This window comes from Myotis myotis, unplaced genomic scaffold (assembly GCF_014108235.1).
Source record: "Myotis myotis isolate mMyoMyo1 unplaced genomic scaffold, mMyoMyo1.p scaffold_m19_p_10, whole genome shotgun sequence".
In the NCBI taxonomy this organism is placed as follows: domain Eukaryota; kingdom Metazoa; phylum Chordata; class Mammalia; order Chiroptera; family Vespertilionidae; genus Myotis; species Myotis myotis.
Genome location: NW_023416314.1, coordinates 50,345,175 through 50,369,035, shown reverse-complemented (window position 1 = coordinate 50,369,035; position 23,861 = coordinate 50,345,175). Strand labels below are relative to the sequence as shown.

Sequence of the window (23,861 nt, the reverse complement as noted above, 5' to 3'; positions counted from 1 at the left end):
AGAACTTCCGAAAACACCACAAAAGAGGCAATAAAGGATTTTATGAGACTCAGGTCACTGGTGACTCAGGTCACTCATATGATGAGTTCTGTCTCCTCATCATGTATTTCAAATAATCCCCAATGAAGAGCTTTTGGTGTTGCAGAAACTCAATCATTCCACTAGAGGGCGCTCTATCCATGCACTAGGCTGAAATCCTGGGTGCGTGGAGGAAGGGCTCCTGGCTTGGAAAACTGAATATAACCTGGAGGCATCTAGGGCTCCGGGTCCATCTGGCTGATTAGATCCTCTGGTCCAGTCTTCCTTTACAATCCTGAGGACATCAGTGGGTCCGAGAAGTGCTACAGGGAGCAGGGAGGGTGCTGTGCCTTCAGCCGTGGAGAGAGATGTCTCTGACCTTATGGCTTGGGTGATTATGGGGCACAGACCTCCAGAGGTGGGATTTCTGGTGAGGGTGACCGTGCCTCCAATACACTCGCCTCACCATCTGTCTCTAAAACAGGGACCGTTGTCTAATCAAACGTTAATTAAAACAGAGTGGCCGGAATAATGAAGGGAACTCATTATGTGAAAAGGAATGTAAATTCTTTAAAATACAATCTCTACTATTTTATTTTTTAAAGAACTAGAATTTCTTTTTAAAAGTTTCAGTAATTCCTCGCATCCAGACTAGACCAGAGGAACTGGGTGGTGGACACTCTGAATTGATTTGCAGGAACCCTGGGCGTTTTCTATTCCGGTGCCAGAGGAACTAGTGACGGATGTGGGTTTCGTTGAGAATTTGTCTTTCCTGTCTCTACCTGCGCTCTGGGCTGTGGGAGCCACAGCTTGATTTATTGAGCTAAACAAGTCAGCAGCTAATTTGTTCATTGGTGGCTGTCCTTGGAGAAGTGGTCCTGTGGATAAAGATGAAGATCATTGAAAAACAAGTCAGCTTCCACGGGCAGGACCTGGCAAAGTAGGTCAGCCTGGCTTTCCGCTGGCCCGAGGGAGGCTGGAATCCCATTAACCTCAATCGAGAGCGGGCTCAGGGAGGGGGGGCAGGGCTGCGTCTGCAAAACAAAACTTGGCTGCGTAGAGGTTTCTAATTTGACTTCCTAATGAGATTTGGAAGGGGGGAGGGGAGCATGGGGTATATGCTGGGGAGTATCAAAGGAAAATAGCTTTCCCTTCACCAGCTGATAGCCCTGAATGGAGAGGGTTTGGGTGTTTGAGAGGTCTGAGTGTTTGCCATCAATTAATTGTTTCACTGGGGGTCTTATCTTAGGACGTCTGAGGGATGGGTGAAGGGTGCCCAAATATTTTTTTTCCAACTTTTCAGAAAGTCTCTCCAATCTTAAAAAGAGAAAGAAAGGAAGAAAGAAAAGCAAAGGAGAAAAATGGTCCATTGATTCTTTCAACCCCTTGGAGCTCCTGCCCAGTCTCTTCTTTCACAGCAAACGTCACTGACTGTCTGTACTCACTGACTCCATAACCTCGTTTCCTGTGCACATTTCACCCTGTTCCAGGCTGTTTACTTCCCCCCACAGAAAGGAGTCCCAATGAGGTCACCGTTGGATCTTCATGTTGATAAATCCAACAGGCATTTTGCAGCTCTAATCTCACTTGATTTCTCATCTACACTGGACACAGGCTGACCACTCTCTCCTCAGGTGCTTTCTTCACGTGGCTTCCCTGACACCAAGCCTCCTTCCCCAGTTTCTTGCCTATTCCTTTCCTGTTTCCTTTGCAGGCGAGTCCTCCTCAGCATTAAATGTTGGAGCTCCTTGGGTCTCGCTCTGAAGTCCTTGACTTAGTTTCAAGCTCTCTCTCATCCATCCATGTTGCTGTCTCCCATTCCTTGTTGACTCTGTGTATAATTCCTCTCCCCTCCCCCCAGGACCTTCAGAGCTTCACAGTTAACTGTGTACGGATCACCTCTAACTGGATATCTTGAAGCCATTTCTGACACATCCCATCCAGAACCGAATTCACGATCTTCCCATTGAACGTCATCTGATGTTCCATATCTTATGAGAGGCCCCACCAACTCATTAATTATGCATCTTGCCCTGTCTGCCTCTCTAATCCTCCTTACCTAACCGATCACCACAGCCTGTCGATCTCTCAGGTCTCTGCGCCTCCCCATCTCCACCACCACCACCCTAGTCAAAGTCACTATTAATTCTCCCTGAACCTCTGCAACCGCCTCCTCACTGGGCTCACCTCATCTACTCTTACCCTTTTCATATTGGAGCCAGAGTGTTGTTATTTTCACCTAAATCTGATCATGTTGTCATTCCGCTCAAAACCCTTCAATGATTTCCCATTACTCATAATGTAAAAATCAAAATCCCTAATGTTGTATGAGTTGGCCCCACACCAAGCTCAGCTTTGATTTCTGGATATAGTTACACCATATACCCTGTTCGTACTTTATGCTCTGCTCCCTCCTCAGGGCTTTTGCACATAATGGTCTCTCAAGACTTTCTAGAATGTTCTCCCCTTGCTTTGCTTCTTTACCTAGTTAACTCCTATTGATTCCTTAACTCTTAGCTCAATTCTCATTTCCTCAAGGAAGATTCCTCTGATCGCCACCCACCCCCCCCACGCCCCAAGCTGGGTTGAGGTTCTAATCACACACTCTGATGGCAGCTTATGTCTTTATTTCACAGACACGTCACATCTGTCATCATTGGTGAATATCTCTCCCCCATTAAACTGTAAACTCCATGAGAAGCTCTGCTTTGCTCACTACTGGATCCCTAAGAACCTTTCACAGTACTTTCCTTTGGAGACCCCCAATAAAATGTTTCCTCCTGCATGCTTCCTGCTGGGGATGGAGCCTGCAACCCGGCATGTGCCCTGACCGGGAATTGAACTGAGACCTCCTGGCGCATGGCATGATGCTCAACTAACTGAGCTACACCTGCCAGGCTCAGTCATCCTTGATAGGACACAGGGTAAGTGAAAGTTAAGACTTTGTTTTTTGTTTGTTTGTATGTTTTTGGTGGGAGTAAGACAATTTGGTGGTCACACTGCTATTTCATGCTGCTCAGAAGTCCAATTGACCTATATGTTTTGGTTGATTAAGAAATGGCTAATGAATGGTTACTTAATTGTAGTGAGAGCGTAGGCACTGGAGTCAGCTGGATACTGTTTGAATTCCAGCTCCTCCACTGATGGAGCTGGATGCTGGGGATGGACCTGTCATACCACCTCCGAGCCTCAGTCCCATCATCTGTAAAGTGAGGGTCATAATCCTTTCGGGGTTTATTATGGGGTTAGTGCAAGGATTATGTGGGATAAGGAAAGTAAGTGCCTCGTAGGGTATCTGGCAAATAGTAGGTGCTCAGGGTAAAAGGATTTCTCTCCGCTTCCTTTCTTCTCTCCCTTCTTTCCTCTTTCCTTCCTGAACCATCTTGCTTTACAGTTTACATCTTTCTAAACCCAGGCTCCTTAAGGGAAAATGATGTAAGGTTTCCTAACTGGGGTAATTTGTCATCCACAAACTCTGTGGCCCAGATGTCCCCAGCCCCTTCCTGGCTTTGAGCCCCTGCCTGTTCAGAGAACCAGAGGTGAGGAACTCTTTGCATCTAGGTTCTGGGAGCCTGGGAGCTGGGGGAAGCTGAGGAGAGAGCCTGAGCAAACAGGATTCAGAGTGGCCATGTTTTCTGATTGATGTGAATTATGCAAAGAGGGCTGAGGGCTTTTGTGAATTCACATCAGTGTTGTTTGGTGGGATAGCGTGAGACAGGCAAATGCCCGCCAACTAGTCGAGAGCACAGGGCAGCAGGCACTGCTGCTATTGCTTCTTCTTCTTCTTCTTTTTTTTTTAATATAGTTCTTTATTGATTTCAGAGAGGAAGGGAGAAAGAGAGAGAGATAGAAACATCAATGATGAGAGAGAATCATTGATCGGCTGCTTCCTGCACACCCCCTGCTGGGGATCGAGCCCACAACCCAGGCATGTGCCCTAGGCCGGAATCGAACCTGGGACCCTTCAGTCCGCAGGCAGACGCTCTATCCACTGAGCCAAGCTGGCTAGGGCTTGTTATTGCTTCTTGACGGAAAGGCACTTCCAAGCCTGGGCAGGTTTTCAACTACAGGCGACCCTTGAATAACAAGTGCCCGGGTCCACTTAACAGGGTGGGGCAAAGTAGGTTTACTGTTGTTCCTATGGAAAATAACACAATAGTCAATAATAATACAGGAATAAGCTTAGTTTTTCATGTACTCACAACCATAAGCCTACTTTTACCCTATATATGGGGAATTTTTTTCAATAAATACATACAGTCCTATAGGACATATATTTTCTCTTCTTGATGATTTTCTTAATAACATTTTTCCTTTTTCTAACTGACTTTATTGTAAGAATACGGTGTACAATAAATAAAGCATGTAACTATGTGGCAATTGACTGTTATGTTAACGGTAAGGCTTCTGGTCAACAGAAGGCTATTAGTAGGTAAGTTTTGGGGGAGTCAAAAGTTATATGTAGACTATCAGCTGTGTGAGGGTTGGCACTCCTCACCCCTGTTGTTTAAGGGCTAGCTTACTCTGGTGTCAGCTTCCTGAGAGGCGATCCAGAGCAAGGCTTGGAGGTCACAGCAAGCTAGAAGAAGCCTCCATGCATCCAGCTGGGCTGCCCTTGGTCAGCTGTCTTCAGGCCTCCACTCAGGGCCTCAGTCCCACCAACTGGGGCCACTCCAGGGCTAGGAGCAGCCTTCCAGACTCAGCCCCTTGGCGCCTCCGGCACAAAGACTTCATGACCTCTCTCTGACCTGGGCTGGTGTGGGCTCCTTCTCCGGGTTCCTAGGGACACCCGTATCCTCACCATGACACTTATCCCCTGGAGCGCACAAGGCTACTACAGTGCCATAGTATTCATATTCTGTGCATATGAGGCCACTTGGACTTGCGCAGAGCAGACCTGGAGTGGTAGAACTCTGTGTATTGTCTGTTTCCCTCTTGGCTGGCCATTCCAAAGGGCGGGGACTGTGTATAGGGCTGGCGCATAGTAGGGGATGAGCCATTAGTTTCCTGAATGGTTAAACAGGTGGGCACCAGGCGCCTGGCAACAGTTTCCCTGCCACCAGCTGGTCATGTGTGAGTGCTCCTCCTCCCTCTGCTCCTGCTGGAGTCTTTCTTGTACTTCCTTTCCTACCATTTTGTGTTTGCCTTTTCTCCCACTGAGTATCTCACACATCCCCCATGTTGTTGCCATCTTCATCAATGTCATCGTTAGTGGAAGCAGACTGCTCCACAGAGGGGCTAGCCAAGCCATTCTCATAAACCATTTTCTGGTGCTTGACTGGGAACTTTGTCTGCTCCAGACTTTGTACCCATAAAGGATAAGTGATATCAAGCCTTGTTCAAAGAATTTCATGGGATTCAGGGTGGCCGCAGTGAGGTGCAGAGTAGGGAGCAGTAAGACATGAGCCCCCCCCCAAAAGGAGGCAGGGGCTGAAGCATGTGATGCTCTCTGTGTCCTCTCAGGTGAACTGAGGAGCGCAGACTTGATCCTGGAAGTCACGGAGGGATTCTGAGTCAGGGAATCAGACTTGAATTCTTAAAGATCACTCTGGTCACAGTGTGGATGAGGGATCTGATGGGGGAGCCGTAGAAGAGGGGAGAATTGGAGTAGACCAAGTGAGAAACTAATGGTGGGAGAATGGCCAGGTGAGGACTGATTTGTGAGCTACTCAGAAGGCAGCACCAGTAGGAATCACTGATGGGTTCTATTTTGTTTTTTGTAAAAAATATTTTTATTGATTTCAGAGAGGAAGGGAGAGGGAGAGAGAGATAGAAACATCACTGATGAGAGTGTATCCTTGATCAGCTGCCTCCTGCACGCCCCCAACTAGGGATTGAGCCCGCAATGCAGGCATGTGCCCTGACCAGGAATCAAACCATGACCTCTTGATTCATAGGTCGATGCTGGACCACTGAGCCACACCAGCCAGGCTCAATTTTGGATATGATGAATTCAAGGTCCATGTGGGCCATCCACAGAGAGGTGTCCAAGAAATTGATGGATGGATTTAGCTTCCTACCTACATACCTGCCTGGGGGAGTTGTAGTTTTGGGAGCCATCAGCATACCGATAGTCACCAAATGCATGGGAGAATGAAATCTCCAAGAGATAGAATAGACAGAAAAGATGGAGACTGAGAGTGGAACCTGGGGTAAACCTGGCTTCCCATGAGACAGATTTGCTTAGAGTGAGCACACGTATTTGTGGCTGAGAACATAAGTGAATGCCTACTGGTTAACCCTTATTCTGAGTTGATTCCTCTGCAGTATTTGAGCCATTGGAGGAAACAGAGGCCAAGCCTGCATTCCTGAGAAGATAGGGGCACCTGTGATACTGCACCTCACCTGTCTGTCCATCTAAGAGGTGTTGCTGACTTTAATGACCCAATTGGCATGGGGTGGCCGTTAGGTGGGTGGCTCTGAGGACAAGGCCTGGACAGGGGCAGGGCAGAGCCAGGGTCTGTCTGTTACTTACACGTTGAGAGGCTGCCAGGCTGGCCACTGAGCTTTGGCTTTGATGACGGTGAGGACCTCATCGCTCTGCAAAAAACAAACCACAGACACTTAGTGAGGAGAGCCGGGCTCATGGGAACAAAAGGGCTTTGACATGATCATACTGTCTACCGCCCCTCACTTACCTGCTATTGAGGCTCTACCTGCCCAGGTGTGGGAGCCATCCAGCCCCAGGGTGGGCAAGCCCTGGAGCCCCGGTAATCCCAGGAGGTGGGGCTGAGTGTCCAGTGTGCCTGGTGCGTCCTGGGCACCAATGGGTCCACTGAGCCACACCTTTGGTTTGCAGCTCAGCCCATCTCTTCCCCCCGGGAGCCAGGCTCTGACCTGGACTCCTCCTTGGATGGCCAGACTTCCATATTGTGTCTAGCCTGGAGGGAAGACTGTGTGCTCTGCCCAGATACTGACTGGGGCCTGGACTGTAGCAGGAGCTGCAATGCAGCCAACAACTGGCCCCAACAATTGCCACACCCAAGGCCTTCCCTGCTGTTGAGACTCAGGCATCAGATTAAACTCCTTGGGTTGAGGAGGCCAGAATAAAACTGAGGGGCCCACACCCCTGTGCCACTCATGATATTATGCTCCATTTTGCTTTGGACAGTGTGTAGAGCACCTTTAATGTCTAAGGACCTAAAATATTTTTTGAGGAAGAACCTAACGGTTAACATTTTGAAGGCAAGCATTAAGTCATCATGGGGGGTGGGAGGGTCGGGGGAAGGATCAGAACTTTGCTCATCTTGCTAAACTCTGAGATTTGTTTGGGTTTCTATTTTCAATTACACACTGGGAGTGAGGGGGTATCACACTCTTTTCAAGGCTTAATACTGCCATAGTCCAAATTTGGCTTTGGCTGGGGATGTTCCCCAGAGTGGATTCAGCTGGTTCTGGATCTACCTCCCCTTCCTCTGGCCTGGGCTCAGCAGTGTTCAGACACCACTGCCCATTACACACCAAAAAGCCCAGGATGTCACCAGCTGGGGAAGCAAGAGTTTTGTTGTTGACTGAACAGGTCCCTGAGCTCCAGGGGGCAGAGACTTGCTTGGTTGGCTCACAGTTCTGCCCCAGTTGTTTTTTTAAAAAATATTTTTTTATTGATTTCAGAGAGGAAAGAAGAGGGAGATAGAAACAGCAATGATGAGAGGGAATCGTTGATTGGCTGCCTCCTGAACACCCCCTACTGGGGATTGAGCCTACAACCTGGGCATGTACCCTGACTGGGAGTCAAACCATGATCTCCTGGTTCATAGGTTGGCACTCAACTGCTGAGCCACACCAGCTGGGCTGCCCCAGTTCTTAGAGCCATGCCTGGCTGTGGGTGCCTAGAACATATTTGGAATGAGTTGGTGGATTTCTTCTTAGTTCGGTACCTTGCCCAGAAAATCCCACTGCCCTGAGGAAATTGGGAAGGGGTCAGAGGTATCTCCAGGATCAGGCCCAAAGATTAGAAAAAGCCTTTGATCTGGACGCCTTGCCTGGAGCCCAGGAAGGAGTGGGTGGGTGGTGGGCCCATGAGAAGAAGGAGATCAGCCAGATCCAGGTTGGCCTGGGCACTACAGGGACAAGCCACAGAGGCACCCCATCCACTGCCACCCCGGGGAACCTTGCAGCCTCTTCCTGAGCCCAGGCCTGGGGTTCCCTCTTTTAATCAGAGGAAAGATTCACTGGGTACACAAACACCCCACATTCACACATCTTCAGGGAGAGTGTGTCTAAGTCCTGAGAGGTTTACACTTCTCATGAGAGACACTCTTATTTGTTGAGAATGTCTCCCTGACTCATTCCTAATAAATATCTGTTGAATAACTGAGAGAAGCTGCTTATCATGAAGTCACTTGTGAGACCTAACTTATCTTCCGAATGCCAGCGCTGGGTCTCCCATGACCTGGTTTTCCTATGGTCATCTCATATATTCCACGTCCCACACTGAACTCTTCATCTGACCCCAGAGCCCTGCTCCTCCTCCAGCTGGTGCCATCTGGGCTAAAGGCACATCCACCCGCTGCCTGAACCAGACACCAGGCATCGCCATCATTCCTCCATCTCCCACCCCTTCACAGCGGTCAGGCCCCAAGACCCACTGTGTTCACCGCCTGTGAACCCCTCCACAGTCTCCTCACTGGTCTCTTAGTCTCCTGTATCTTCTTGCTTTCCCCCAACCCACCCTCCCCCAACCTATCCATTCCTTGCCTAAACCCTTCAGCAGCTCCCCACAATGTCCAAGATAATTTTTAAATTCCTGGTATACTTCTTTTGATTTTCTTTCAAATATATTTTTATTGATTTCAGAGAGGAAGGGAGAGGGAGAGAGAGATAGAAACATCAATGATGAGAGAGAATCATTGATCGGCTGCCTCCTGCATGTCTCCTACTGGGGATCGAGCCTGCAACCCAAGCAAGTGTCCTTGACCGGAATCAAACCCGGGACCTTTCAGTCTGCAGGCCGATGCTCTATCCACTGAGCCAAACTGGCTAGGGCCTTTTTAGATTTTTAATTCCAGAGTAATCCATGCTTATTGTAGACAAAATTAGCACCACAGAAGCACACAATGTAAATGTTGAGCTCTTTCCACTTTAGCATCTACCCTGCCTTCTGCCTCCTTCTCCAGAATGTTACAGTTTGGGGTGTATCATTCCAGGCCTTCTACTACGCATATGCAACTGTGTGTGTGTGTGTGTGTGTGTGTGTGTGTGTGTGTGCATATATTAGATACAGCTTTCATACTGAATATTTTATTCTGCACCATGATTTTTATATTTTCCCTTACTATTACATCATGGGAATCTTTCATTGTTAGTAACTACAGCATCGTAGCTCTCCTTTTGTTGATTTTTAAGACATTGAAGATCTTCAAATTATGATAAGCTTGGTCAAGACTAATAAAAAAGAAATCCAGGAGACAAGATACTGTCTGATGATGATCATTTTGCCCTCGAAAAAAATGCTTTACTAAAAAGAAAAAAATAAATCAGTGTGCGGGAAGTTCCGATGGCTTTGCATTGCAATTCAATCTTGGTTTTCAAGTCCGAACTAATGACATATTGATTTTGTTTTTTGCAGAATAACTCAACAAAAATTGTTTGGACCCATCATTAGTGTTTATTTATGGTGATGAAATTCTGTCTAGTTTTCAGAGCTATGGGGGCCCGGAGGATGGTGGGTCCGCGCGTGTGGGCATTAGAACAGCTTGCTGCTGGAATTTGTTTCATCTGGTGGTTCCACACCATCTGCAGGATCAACTGCTTATTGTTCCTTGTTTGCGATCATTCGTGTCATCCAATGAAACAAGAACGCACGAGCCTTCTGCAACATTCATTTTAAAAGCGAAATATTTTTGTTGCTGCATCAAAATTCTCCGGCAGAACCGAAGTCCTACGGGATTGGAGAGTGCCTGGCGTGTTCATGGCCATATCTAAATGCGATGGACGGGTTTTTTAACCAACACTATTGGCAGATATTTAATTGTTGCCATAAATGATACTATGATGAACATTTGGGCATGTATTTCTGTCTTTGCAAACCCGAGGGTTCCTGTGTCATAGATTCCCAGGAATGATTAAAAGATGAAGCACATTGAAAATTTTGGCAGAATCTACCAATTTGTCCTCAAATGCCTGTACTATTTTATACTCCAGCAAGAATGTGTATGTGCCCATGTCATCACACCCTTGGACACACTGGATACACTGGATCATTCTCATTAGTATTGACTCATCCAGAAGGCAGGCATGTAGTATGGCTGGGAGCCCAAGCTCAGGAGTCGTACCTGAGTTCAAATCCTGATTTCACCATTTACTAGTTCCATGTCCTTTGGCAAGTCTCTTGACCTCTCAGTTTTCTCACCTGTGAAATGGGGTTAACAAGAGTATCTATGGCATTGGATTGTTAGGGGGATTAAATAACACCATTCAGAAAGTGTGCTAATACAGTGCCTCTATCAGCACAAATATTAGCTGCTGTTCTCATTCTTATTTACATTCTGGCCAAGCTGGTATTAGAATCGATTTGCACTGCCTGAGTACAGAAAGTGGGGTGCACAGTTGCATCTACAAACCGACAGAGCCCCAGGAGAACGCAGAAACCCAGGGAGCAAATGACGAGACGTTTCCATAACTCGGTGAGCCCTGGATGGGGCCACTTGGGCACTAGGCGTTTTACATTTTAAAGAATGGAGGATTTAACATTCAGAGCAAGCCATCCAAACTTCAGATGTAAATGAAAAGCCATTTTCACAAGTCTCTAAGGCACAGAAAGGACCTTTCAACGATCCTTAGAGCCCTCACACATGTCTCCTAGGACCCCTTTCAAACAAAGTGTTTCAAGGCATTCACAGTTCATGCCTCATTTGCATGATGTTAGCAGTTTTCCAGAGATACGCCCATTAAAATTAAAAACCCCCCAAAAAACTACAGGTCACTCGTGTCCATCTTCACAGGGACAAGTGCTTTCATTTTGCTTTTGATAAACATATTGGGAAGATGTGACAGCCGTACTCAGACTTCTTAGTTACTGGGACCAAGTGGGAATAGCACGGCCCCCACAAAGGCCAGGGGCTGAGGTCAGATCCAGAGGAGGAAGGGTTCATGTGGAGCGAAGACAGGCTTGGGCCTGGTTGGAGGCAGAAATCACATTGGTATCAGGAGATGCCAAAACTGAGCAGAGCAGACAGCAAGAATGTGAATTAGAGGGGGTCAGGGCTGGGGCTGGCGTTTGAACCAACCTTACCCCACACGGACCCTCCCATGCCCTCACTGCCTTGCTCCTCACCGTCTCCTCTGCAGGCATTTTCCTGGGTCCTGCCCTTCTGCCTTCATCTTCTAGTCCTGAACCACACCTGTTCCTCATCCTAAGGCCCCTTGGCTCCGGGAGGCCCTGAGGGCTCTCCCACCATCGCAGGTCCTGCCCCACACCTGCAGTCTGAGCCACCCATCCACGCTGCCTCCTCCCCTCCAGGAAGAGAAATGGACGCTATCCATAATGAGACAGGGAAAGCAACTGAAACAGGGAGAAACAACAATAACAGTGATCTATTGTTTTTCTGTGCTAGGCCCCTTGCTAATTACCTTCACATAGTATCTTATTTAATCTTTACTACACATTTCAAGGTAGGCATAGACTTTTTAATGTTCAGAAAAGCATTTATTTGGCCAAATTAGTTACACAGTCAATGGCAGAGTTTAAACCTCAGCCTGGGTTCCCAGGGAGACCACACCCATGGCCCTGGGAACCCCAGCAGAGGGCAGCTAGGAGTGGGGAAGCTTCGGTGCAGGGGTCCCGGTGAAAGGTCAGGCCCAGCGCTGGCCCATGCCTCTGCGCCTGTGGGAGCATATCTGAGAGCTGAACATTGCAGCCACACTCGGAGGATTGTCAGTGTTCACAAAACCGTCAACGTTAGTGCTGCCCAGGTTTTGAAGAAGTTGCGGGGTAGCACAGGGGCCTTGAGTTGGGGAGAAACTGTTGGCTACCAAATACCAAAGACGGGGAAATCCAATGACACGAAATGCACAGTGATACCTGTGCATGCGCACAGACAGCCCTGCCCCCTCGTGTGTCTTTGTGCAGTCATCAGCTTGTTTCGTATGAAAACCTTTGGGGAATAGCTATGATCCCATTTTGCAGATGAGGAAACTGAGGTTCAGAGAAGTCACATGACTTGCTGAAAATCACCAGGAATCATGATTCCAATACAGAAGTGTCTGACTCCAAAACTCATGCTCTTCCCGCCTCCCCTGACTATTCTTCCTCTCTATCTCCCTCTCATTCCTCTCCCATTTTGCTTGTTTTGTATGTGTGTGTGTGTGTGTGTGTGTGTGTGTGTGTGTGTTTTTCCCCAGCAAGAGTGTGGCTGCCCCTGGCTGACAGTTTTTCTCCCAGGAGGCGCAGGGTCACCAGGTTTCCTCTGGGAGGGTAGCGTTCATCATTCTGTGTTAAGACCCGAATAAGCAGTGTTTGGCCTCATTTTTTTTTTGCTTCTACTCTTTCCCAGAATCCCCACTTACCACCCATAACATTTATTCTGATGGCTTCCACCTCTGAAGGGAAGTGGAAAGTCATCCCTCTGTGAGTGTCCTGGGGATGAGCAGCAGGAAATGAGCCATTTCATGAGGTGATAATGGAGCTATAAGCATCTTTAAAGTCAATTGTGCCCAACGGTCCCTCCCATCATTTCAACAGCCTCTGGGTTTATGGGGTCATAAATAAAAACAGACACCTCATGTTTCTTGGTGCTTTATAGTTTGCCCCTGGTCTCATTTGTTTCCACTGTCATCCTCTGAGATAAGCAGGCAAATGGTCCCATTTCTCAGATGAAGTAACTGAGACTCACCTCTCTCCTCTGAAACTGCTCTGGTCAAGGGCACCCATGAGCTTTCCACGGCCAATGGGCAACGCCCAGCTCTTAGCTTCTATGACGCCTCCATAGCACTTGACACAGCTGGCCACTCCCTCTGCCTGAAGCTCGGTCTGCCTGGCTCTGGCACTTGCTGCCCCCTCATTCGCCTCACCGGCCTCCCCTTCCCAGTCTCCTTTGCTGGCCCTTCTTCGCCTTCCTCCAAACACTGAAGCGCCCCGGGTTCAAGCCTTTGGTCCTCTTCTCTTTTCTGTCCACACAGCCTTGGTGATGTCATCTTGTCCCACGCCCTGAAATACTAGCTAAATGTACACTGCTGCCCACTGAAGTAAATCTTCTACCTCAGCCTGACTCTGAACTCCGGGCTTGTTATCAACGGTCAAACGTTTTCATCTGATGTCCAATTGGCATCTCAAACTCAACGTGTCTGAAATCCTACTCCTGATCGTCCCCTCCCCAAACCTGGCCTCCCCGCTTCCCCTCCATGAAATGGCAAAGCCATCCTTCCAGTTTCTCATCCTGGATGCTTCTTTCTCTCCTATTATACATCTGATCCGTCAGCACATCCTGTCATCTCCACTTCTAAATCGTCTTTATGAGCCAATGACTTTTCGTCACCTGCTCTGCCACCATCCTGGTCCAACCCACCATCATCACTCATTGCAGTTGCTGCCTGGCTGATCCCTCTGCCTCTTTCCTCACCTTCCTCCGCACTCCACAGTGGCCATGTCATTCCTCTCGTCAAAGTCTCCCAATGGCTTCACATCTCACAGCAAGTGGGGACCGTGCCGTGGCCCCCAGGACCCTGTCCCCTGTCCCCTCACTAACCCCATCTCCTATGACTCTTCCCTTCGCTCACCCTGTTTCCGGCCGCCCTGGACGTGTTGCTTTTCCTCAACGTGCCAGGCAGCTCCCCGTGTCAGGAATGTGTCCTCCAGCTGCCAGAACACTCATTCCTCTGCCTCCTCCAGTTTGCTCACATGTCACCTCTCAGTGAAGCCTCTGCTGACCACACTGTTCACAGTAGCAATTCCCAGTCCCTCCCGCCCCCCAGCACACCCCCATCACCTTCCATGACCACCTTCTCTCTAGAACACTTGTCACTGTCCTAGGTACTATGTATTTTGCTTATTTACTTTTTTAAAATATACTTTTATTGATTTCAGAGAGGAAAGGAGAGGGAGAGATAGAAACATCAGTGATGAGAGAGAATCATTGATCTGCTGCCTCCTGCACGCCCCACACTGGGGATCAAGCCCGCCACCCGGGCATGTGTTCTGACCAGGAATGGAACCGTGACCTCCTGGTTTGTAGGTCGACGCTCAACCGCTGAGCCATGCTGGCTGGGCCACTTACTAATATTCACTTTTTGTCATCTGTCTCCCCATGAAGATAGGGTCTGTTTTGCTCACTGCTGTACTGTCAGCGTTCAGAACCATGCTTTGAGCATGCTCAATGAATGCGTGCTGAATGGACGAGAGGCTGTGATGAGGAAGGGGCCGGTGTCCTCTGAGTCCCAATCCACCAGCACCCCCTCAGCCTAGGGTGGAGCCGGAGCTGTGTGAGGTGACACAGGAAACCTGGGCGTGGAGGTGGTGGGCGTTGGACGAGCAAGAGGAGAGCGCCAGCCAGACCACTCCGCTGGGACTGCAGGTGGGAGAGGGAGGGGGGAGGGGCAGGACACAGAGGTCACTTTAGGAACCGTGGTCGGAGCTCCCAGGTTCTGAGTCGGCCCCCAGAAACGCCCGGAAATCGGGGTTGGCTGTTTGGAAGTGCCCATAGCTCTCCTGGTCCCCTGGGAAGCGGCTGCCTCACAAGCCGCTGTCTCATCAGCTATTTGGAAGCCAGAGAAGGTATCTGAAGCCCATTCACAGATCCACAAGAAGGTGATGTGGTTGCACAGAAGCATTTCAAATCCAATTTCTTTCCAAACACAGCCTGTAATTCCGATAGGAAATTGCATAATGCTTGTAGATAACAATCTTCCCGAGAGGCAGTTTTGTGAAAGCAGCTTGGCATTTCCGAAGCGCGAGGGACAGGGCCCATCAGAGCGCCCACTGCCCTCCACCCGGCTGTCGGTCTGTGGCAGGCGGAGAGCTCTGAGCGCGGCCATCACTCCCTGACCTGAGCGAGAGGCCGTCCTTCTGTGCCCCTCTATTAGCCACAGGCATCGATTTAGCTCAGCCTTCGGTGACCAAACTGCCAATCCCAGGCTTAACCTCATTTTCTGGATTTTCAATGTGTCCTTCCTAATGCTCGCGAAAGCCCATCTCTCCTCTGAGTTACGCAGGGAGCTGAACAGGTCAGTGGGGCATGTCCATCTCTCCTGTCCCACCAGCTCTCATGACTGACTTCCCAGGCCCTTCTCCCCACCTCCTTCTCTGTGTCCAGCAATTAGGAAAACATTAGTGCCAGGGCCAGGCAGGGAAGTAGGAAAGGGGCCAGAACAGGTGAGGCTCTGCCATCACCCAGGAGAGAGGGGGCGAAGCAGGGGCTGCTTTCAAACAGGCCTGGCTGCTAGGAGCCCCGGGGGCCTGGAAAGGCTCTGGCTGAAGGTGCCTGAGGCAACCTGTAAGGGCAGTGCCCCAACCCTGCACAGTCTCCGGTGGTTTTAAAGGCACAGCCTTCCACACCCCTCGCTCCTCTTCCCTGTCTCCCTTCCCCACCTTCCTCTGAGGACAGCTCCTGTCCAATCTGGAAGCCTGTGTTAGAGCAGGGCTTGGGCTCTGTCCTCCCTGTGTCCCCAGAGCCGGCCTGGCTTGGGGGAGGTATGCAGGGAATGATTAAGGGATGAATAATGGATTAGTTAATTAAACAATTAATTAATGACAAGCTAGAGGAAGCCTCCGGCCTTGGCTGCCCTCCCAGGGGGCCTTAGGGGCACTTTTTGCAAGTTCTCTGGGATGGGGATGCTGCTGAAAGGTTGGTGAGCAGCAGTGCTGTGGCCTGACTCACGTGTTTAGCGATTCTGCTAACTGTGGGGGAGGGGAGGAGGACACTGTCACGGGGCCAGCGGGAGGAGGGAGGGACTGGACCTGGAGAGAGCAATAGAGAGGGTGAGGTGATGTCGGATACAAGACATTATTATTATTTGTTATCCTCACCTGAAGACATGTTTATTGATTTCAGAGACAGGGAGGGAGGGGAGGAGAAGGGAGAGAGGGAGGGAGAGAGGGAGGGAGAGAGAGAGAGAGAGAGAGAGAGAGAGAGATCAGCTGGCTGCCTCCTTCATGGGCCCCAACTGGGGTTTGAACCCACAACCTGGGCATGTGCCCTGACTGGGAATGGAACCTGAGATCTTTCAATATATTACCAGTTGCCACTCTGACCAACTGAGCCACACTGGCCAGGGTCAAGACATTATTTTAAAGGGAGAAGCAACAAGATTTGTTGATGGATTAGATGTGGGGTGTCAAACAAAAAAGGGTCCAGGCTGACTCCAAGGGGAGGTATCATGTAGGCAGTTGGAGATCTGAGGCTGAAGTTCGAGAGCAAGATCAGGCTAGAGGTATGCATTTGAAAGTCATCAGCATATACAGTAGGTGGTAGTTAAAGCCACAGGACATAGTACCTGGGAGTGAGAGGAGACAGAGAAGAGAGTAGGGAAGGCTTCATTATCTTTAAAATAAAAGCAATTTCAAAAGGAAATGAGAACTCATTTGTACACTAAGATCTCCCTCTCCTCTCTTAAGAAGCTTCTGGCCCAGGTATCGTACTGTCAGCCTGTTTTGCTGGGTCCTTAAATATAATATTTCACTTCATCATCTCCCTTCATCCACTGATTTTCAGAAAAAGCTTACAAATTATTAAGTAATGAAGCTCTAAATGACCTGGATGGGGGAGAAATAAGCAGACCCTACGGTGTGCTGCACAGCAGCTTCAAATAAGGTTCCAGAAAGGCTGCTTTCTTAAATGGTGCTATTTAAATGCAAAGGAACAACTTGATAAGCTTTAAAAGCTTAACCCTTCTCATTCCTGAGACCCCATATACTCAGATTATCATCGAGGTAATGGGAGAAACTACGTTGCTGGCTGTCACTAAAGGGATGTCCCTACCAGGAATTTAAGATCGCACATACACGGCCGGCCTCTGCTGGGCTTCCCCTGGTAACAGCAGGTTCCCCGGCGTGAAAACCCCCTTCTAGTCACTATTGTGGCACAACGGAGCAGGAGTTAAAGAGCAGTGTGGTGGAGTAAGGCAGACTGAAGTTCAAATCTCGGCTCAGCCACTGACGTGCTACGTAAATTTGGGGAAGTCACTCATCCTCGCTGAAAGGATTCCTCCTGTGTAAAACATACTTGTTGAGCTCCTTTTTTGGAGGGGTGCAGTCAGCGGCTGTACTGGGCACGGGGCGTAGGGCAGTGGACAAGGTGACAGTCCCTGCTCTTGTGGGATATGTCCTCTAGTGCAGTGGTTCTCAACCTTCCTAATGCCGCGACCCTTCAATACAGTTCCTCATGTTGTGGTGACCCCCAACCATAAAATTATTTTCGTTGCTACTTCATAACTATAATTTTGCTACTGTTGTGAATCATAACATAAATATCTGATATGCAGGATGTATTTTCATTGTTACAAATTGAACATAATTAAAGCATAGTGATTAATCACAAAAACAATATGTAATTATATATGTATTTTCCGATGGTCTTAGGCGACCCCTGTGAAAGGGTCGTTCGACCCCCAAAGGGGTCGTGACCCACAGGTTGAGAACCGCTGCTCTAGTGGGTTAATAATAACACGTGAAGATTGAAGGAGATACTGTAATGTAAGGTGAATGGTAATGGAAAGGGAACTATGATCACTTAGATGTATTTATATCACTCCACACTGCCTTCTCTCACTGTGATCTCCCACTTCTGCCGACCTACCCTTCAGCATAAATCTCCTACATTACCTGTCATGTCCAGGTTGGCTCAAGGCTGTGAGTTCCTTTGCCTGGAATGTCCTTATCTCTTTCTTCTTAAGCAACTCCTCCTCTAAATGGTGGCTTCTTCTTCTTTTTAAATAAAAATTTATATACAGTTGTCCATTATCCTCTGGGGATATGTTCTAAGACCCCCAGTGGATGCCTGAAACCATGGATACTTTTGAACCTTATGTACACTATGTTGTTTCCTATACATATATACCTATGATAATGCTTAATTTATAAACGAGGCACAGTGAGAGGTTAGCCAATAACTAACAGTAAAAAGAACAATTATAATAATATACTATAATAAAAGTTATGTGAATGTGCTCTGTCTCAAAATATCTTATTGTATGTACTCAACTTTTCACTTAAAGGAAGCACTTTACAGCTTCTCTTTGGCATATCAGAACTGTCAGCATCACTACTCTAGTAGTTTGGGGGCCATTATTAGGTAAAATAAGGGTTATTTGAACACAGTACTGAGATACCATGACAGTAGATCTGATAACCTATATGATTACTAAGCGACTAGCTGGTGGGGAGTGTATAGAGTGGATATACTTGGCAATGGGACAATTTACGTCTCAGGTGGGATGGAGTGGATGGCACTAGATTTCATCACACTACTCAGAAATGCATGCAATAGAAAACATGAATTATTTATTTCTGGAATTTTCTATTTAACATTTTTGGACCATGGTTGACCATGGGTAATTGAAACTGTGGAAAGTGAAACAAAGATAAAGCGGGGGGACTACTATATTTAAGATGTACAACATGGTTTTTTTAATATATATATTTCTTTATTGATTTCGGAGAGGAAGGGAGGAGAGAGAGATAAAAACATCAATGATGAGAGAGAATCATTGATCGGCTGCCTCCTGCACGCCCCCTACTGGGGATCTAGCCTGCAACCCAGGCATGTGCCCTTGGCCAGAATCAAACCTGGGACCCTTCAGTCCACAGGCTGAAGCTCTATCCACTGAGCCAAGCTGGCTAGGGAACAACATGGTTTTTTGATATACATGTACATAGTAAAATGATATCATAGCCAAGCTAATTAACATATTGAGATTCCCACATAGTTGACTTTTTTTATGTGTGTGGTGAAATCTACTCTCTTAGCAAATTTCCCATACACAATCAGTATTATTAACTATACTCACTATGCTGTACATCAGATCTCCAGACTTACTCATTCTGCACAACTGAAACTTTGTACCCTCGGTCCAATATCTTCCCATTTTCCCCACATCCTGCATCTGGCAACACCTTCTTGATGCCCCCATACTCTCAAACCATCCTTTCCTATGACCTCAATCATGTTGCATTATTATTTGTTCACTTAACATTTCTTTCCTACCAGACCATTTCATAGAAGGTGCTTGACCGAATATATTGAATTAATCTTCAATAAATGGAAGTTCCTATTCCCAAATGTTACATGTGAATTAAGAGAGGATTTGGAAATTATTATTACTGTCACCCAAAAAAGCATTTGTAAAACTTTGTGATTTTCACACCAGGGAGACATCACAGGATTTTATAGTAATCCACAGCAGAGCTAACCAGATGCCTCCTAATGTTCTTCTTTCTCAGAGTAAGGTCTGAGGAACTCCAGGGGTCTGTGAATTCATGGTTAGTGTCTCTTAGTTCTTTATGGAATTTAAACATTTTATACTTTACTAGTGTCTTGGTGCATGGATTCGTGCACATTGAAAGGCAATTACTAGTAATTAGAAGGTGGTGGGTATGGCAGGACTGGGTGAGATGGGCTGGACACGTCCTGGAGCCAACCTCCCATGGTCCCTCCCCGTCTGGCTGCACCTGGGGTAGTGCCGTGGCTTGAAGGGCATCTGTGGAGTTAGCGGGGTCCCCTTGGCAGGTGGGGTCCCTCGGCCTGGCCTACAGGGATCAGGCTGAAACTGGCTCTCCGACATCCCCCGAGGGGTCCTGGATTGTGAGAGGGCAGTTCTCGGGTGATGCACCCTAGAATCAGGCTCCCTCCTCTCTGGTTCCAGGGTGCATCACCCAAGAACCACCGCTGCCAAGTCACTGCAGCTCAGCAGCTCCTGCATTGAGCATTTGCCCCCTGGTGGTCAGTGTGTGTCATACCTACTGGCCGGTTGGACAGTTGCTTAGCCTTTTATATATAAACTAGAGGCCTGATGCACAAACATTTGTGCAAGAGTAGGCCTTCCTTCCCCCCAGCTGCTCGCACCGGCTTCCCTCTGGCACCCAGGACCCAGGCTGCTTCCCTCCTCTGGCCGCCCGCAGGCACCCGGGACCTGGGCTGGCTTTCTTCTGCCCTGGCTTCGTCAGGAAGGACATCCGGAATGATGTCTGGAAGATGTCCAGTCTAATTAGCATATTACCCTTTTGTTACTATAGATGATAATCTAAAAAATCAACTAAAAGTATAATATGGATGATCTCAAAGAGCATATAAGCAAGCACGCCAGGCAGTCTCAGCAGCCAGGATACATTTGTATTTACATCCCATTGCTGCTCTGCACAACTTTATTGTGGGCGAGTGGGGTGGACCCATTGGATAGGCAGAGACTTTTTTTGGGCCTGCAACCCAGCTCAACTTCTCCCCTGTCTGTTTCTACTCCCACCCCTGCCTTTTCACAGGTGTGGTTCCCAAGAGCATTCACTCCCTGATAGCTTCCTGCAGTTAATGTTGACTAAATCTGCTGCCCAGAGAACCCAGCTGCTATAGTAAGTGGAAAAAGAGAGAGGCAGCGTTAAAAAATCAATGGCATTCTTACCGGGTAAAGCCTGAATGACATGTGTGGTGTCCACGGCTGGGAGAGGAGTGGGAGCAGTGACGTGGGGACCCTGGCATACAGGTTTGCCAAACTCCGAAGGATCTGGGTCCGGGCAGTCAGTGTTGCATGTAGGTTGTGAGCAGTCACTTATTTCAGCGACCTGGCATCACCCACCACATTAAAACAATGCTACTAATGAACATCTTAAAGGCTTTTAGTTTTGTTTGTGTTGTTATTGTTGCTATTTTGCTCTTATAGTCATACTAGAGGTCCAGTGCACAAAATTTGTGCACTTGAGGGGCGGGGGCGGGTTGCAGAGAGGTCCCTTAGCCCGGCCTGTGCCCTCTCGCAGTCTGGGAGCCCTCAGGGGATGTCTGACTGCCAGCTTAGGTCTGCTCCCCGCATTAGTGCTGCTGTGGAGGCAGGAGAGGCTCCCACTACCGCCACTGCACTTGCCAGCCATGAGCCCAGCTTCTGGCTGAGCAGTGCTCCCCCTGTGGGAGCGCACAGACCACCAGGGGGCAGCTCCTGTGTTGAGCGTCTGACCCCTGATGGTCAGTGCGCATCATAGTGACCTGTCGTTCTGCTGTTTGGTTGATTTGCATATTAGCCTTTTATTAGATAGGATGAGAGCTATAAGCATAAAAAGTTAACATCTAGTTATCTTTGCACATATTTAAACAATAATATGGTAAAAATACAACTCAACCCTGGGGGTTTGTGAGCTTGTACATGCCCTTGAAAAGAAGTCCATACCTTACTCAGGTTGGGGAATTATCCAGTTCAATGGCATAGTATTAAGAGCTTGGGTTTGAGAGGCTCTGTGGCTTAATTGTGTAACCTTAGACATGTTACTTAACTCTGAGCCTTGATGTTCTCATCAGTGAAATGGGGATAATGATATCTACAGTACAGGCTTATGGCAAAATGTAAACGATCTACGAATGAATGTAGAATGCTTGAACAGCTACTGACACTTAGTAAGTGATCAATAAATTGCCACAGGCAGGAGAGGCCTAACAGTAAAACATGCACTTCTCTGCATGCTCTTTCCCAACCTGGAAAAACTCTGTGGTCTGCCTCCATCTCTGAAGATAGTAGAAGGATCAAGTTTTAGGTAAGTTACTCCCAAGAGGAGCTGAGAGTCAAATTTGCTTAAAAGCTAGCAGCAAGCGAGCACTAAAGCCTCAAGGCCCTCAAAAGTGAAAGGTTAAAAATAGAAAACTAAGAAGATCTGTTGCCTAAATTTAAATTCAAAGAATTTTACATTTAAGGACTACTCAATACATGAAATAAATATTCCTGTGGCAGGCTGAATAATAGCCCACAGGCTATCCATATTCTAATTCCTGGAACCTGTGAATGGAAACTTTTAGGTCCAAAAGGACTTTGCAGATGTGATAAGTTAAGGATCTTGAGATGGGAGATTATCCCAGATTATCTGGGTGGGCCTTAAATGTAGGTGTCTTTATTATAGGGACGCACAGGGAGAATTGACTACAGAAGATGAGAAGGCAACTGAGGACGGAAGCAGAGGTTGGAGTGGTGTGGGCACAAGCCAAAGAATGCCAGCAGCCACATTCCGGAAGAGGCAGAAAGCATCCTGGAACTTCCTGAGGGAATCAGCCTGGCCAACATCTTGATTTTACCCTGCAAAACTCATTTGGAAACTGTGACCTCCAGAACTGTAAGAAAATTAATTTGTGTTTCCTTAAGCCACTCACTTTGTGATAACAGTAACAGGAACTAATACAACTCCTATGGGCCCTATTCGCCCTTTCAATTAGTGTGTTTAATGAACAAACGGAGTGGGGCAAAGTAGGGTTTCAGTTGTGAGTACGCAAAATGCAGTTTGTTCTTGTATTATAATTTATTAATTATGGTATTATTTTCAATACGAACAACTGTAAACCTACTTTCGCCCCATCCTGTAAAATAACAGAGAACAACTGTGAAAAGAGAGTGAAAGGCCTTGGTTGTTAGAGTCTGAAGAGCTGGTCTGAATCCTTGTCTCTCCACTCTCCTGCTGTGTGACCTCAGGCCTGTCAGTCAGCTTTCTGAGCCTCACTTTCTTCCTCTCTAAAAGGGAACCCTGTGATCCCACTCCTAGGACTATATCCCAAGAAACTAGAAACACCAACCAGGAAGGATATATGCACCCCCATGTTCATAGAGGCACAATTCACCATAGCTAAGATTTGGAAACAACCTAAGTGCCCATCAACAGATGAGTGGATTAAAAACTGGTGGTACATCTACACAATGGAATACTACGCTGCGGTAAAAAAGAAGGAATTCTTACCATTTGCAACAGCATGGATGGAACTGGAGAGCATTATGCTAAGCAAAACAAGCCAGTCAGAGAAAGATAAATATCACATGATCTCACTCACTTATGGAATATAATGAACGACATAAACTGATGAACAAAAACAGAGGCAGAGACAGAGAAGCATCGATCAGACTGTCAAATCTCAGAGGGAAGGTAGGAGAGGGTGGGGGTGAGGGGAGAGATCAATCAAAGGACTTGTATGCATGCATATAAGCCTAACCAATGGACACAGACAATAGGGGGGTGAGGGCATGAGTGCGGGTTGGGGGGGCCAATAGGGGGATAAGGACACATATGTAATACCTTAATAAAATAAAAATAAAATGGGACTAAAGTTAACTCATGGGGTTGTTGTGAGGATTAAATGTTGGAACATCTTAAGAACCATAAAATTATGTGAACTATTCTCATTATTATTATTACTGTTTTTTTAAAAAATTAAAAATTTTAATCAAGATCCCACCTCATAGGAAGATGGCCTAATGAAGTATAAATGTGTATAATGAGAATTCAGAACGCTGGATTTGGGCATGCTGACTCAATGTTTTGGGGCATGGTGCCGAAAAATCTCAGTTCTTAGACTCCTGTCTAGTTCTTGTTGAACTTCACTAAACTGACCCCAGGGCTCGCCTGCAATTTCTTACTTTTACAACCCAGGCCGAGTGTGAAGATGTTGTTGTCACTTGGGCTTCTCTCTGATGAGATATTTTATTTTCCTTATGAAGAGAATATCAACAATCCAATCATCTCTAACTATTGGGCAATTTTCCTGCACTTGAAGATTCCTGAAGTATAAATCATGGAAACAATCCATGCTTGAAGCTATAACAATAAAGACGACTATGATTTTTCAAACGCAAGGCTGTTCACATGTCTCCAGTCTGTCTTCGTTGGCACAGCACCATCTCCCAAAGCAAAAGGGAGAAATAAATAGCTTAGAAATTTGAAGCTGGGGCCTATCAACAAT

At 47.4% G+C, this 23,861-nt stretch overlaps 1 protein-coding gene and 1 long non-coding RNA gene across 5 annotated transcripts in view; one reads left to right on the top strand and one right to left on the bottom strand.

The window, feature by feature from the left end:
- Positions 1–23,861, bottom strand: part of SPON1 (spondin 1) — a 262,030-nt gene that overhangs the window by 18,353 nt on the left and 219,816 nt on the right. For all 3 annotated transcript variants that reach the window (XM_036325488.1, XM_036325486.1, XM_036325487.1), the window contains exon 7: positions 6,494–6,558. In XM_036325488.1, coding sequence (XP_036181381.1) covers positions 6,494–6,558 — 65 coding nt within the window. The remainder of the gene's footprint in view (positions 1–6,493; positions 6,559–23,861) is intronic.
- LOC118664856 lies at positions 755–10,088 on the top strand. 2 transcript variants are annotated; one of them, XR_004970436.1, is made up of 3 exons: positions 755–958; positions 2,655–2,942; positions 9,587–10,088. It is a non-coding gene; the product is annotated as an uncharacterized LOC118664856 (long non-coding RNA). The 2 variants fall into 2 exon arrangements; XR_004970435.1 differs by having other exon boundaries at positions 755–962.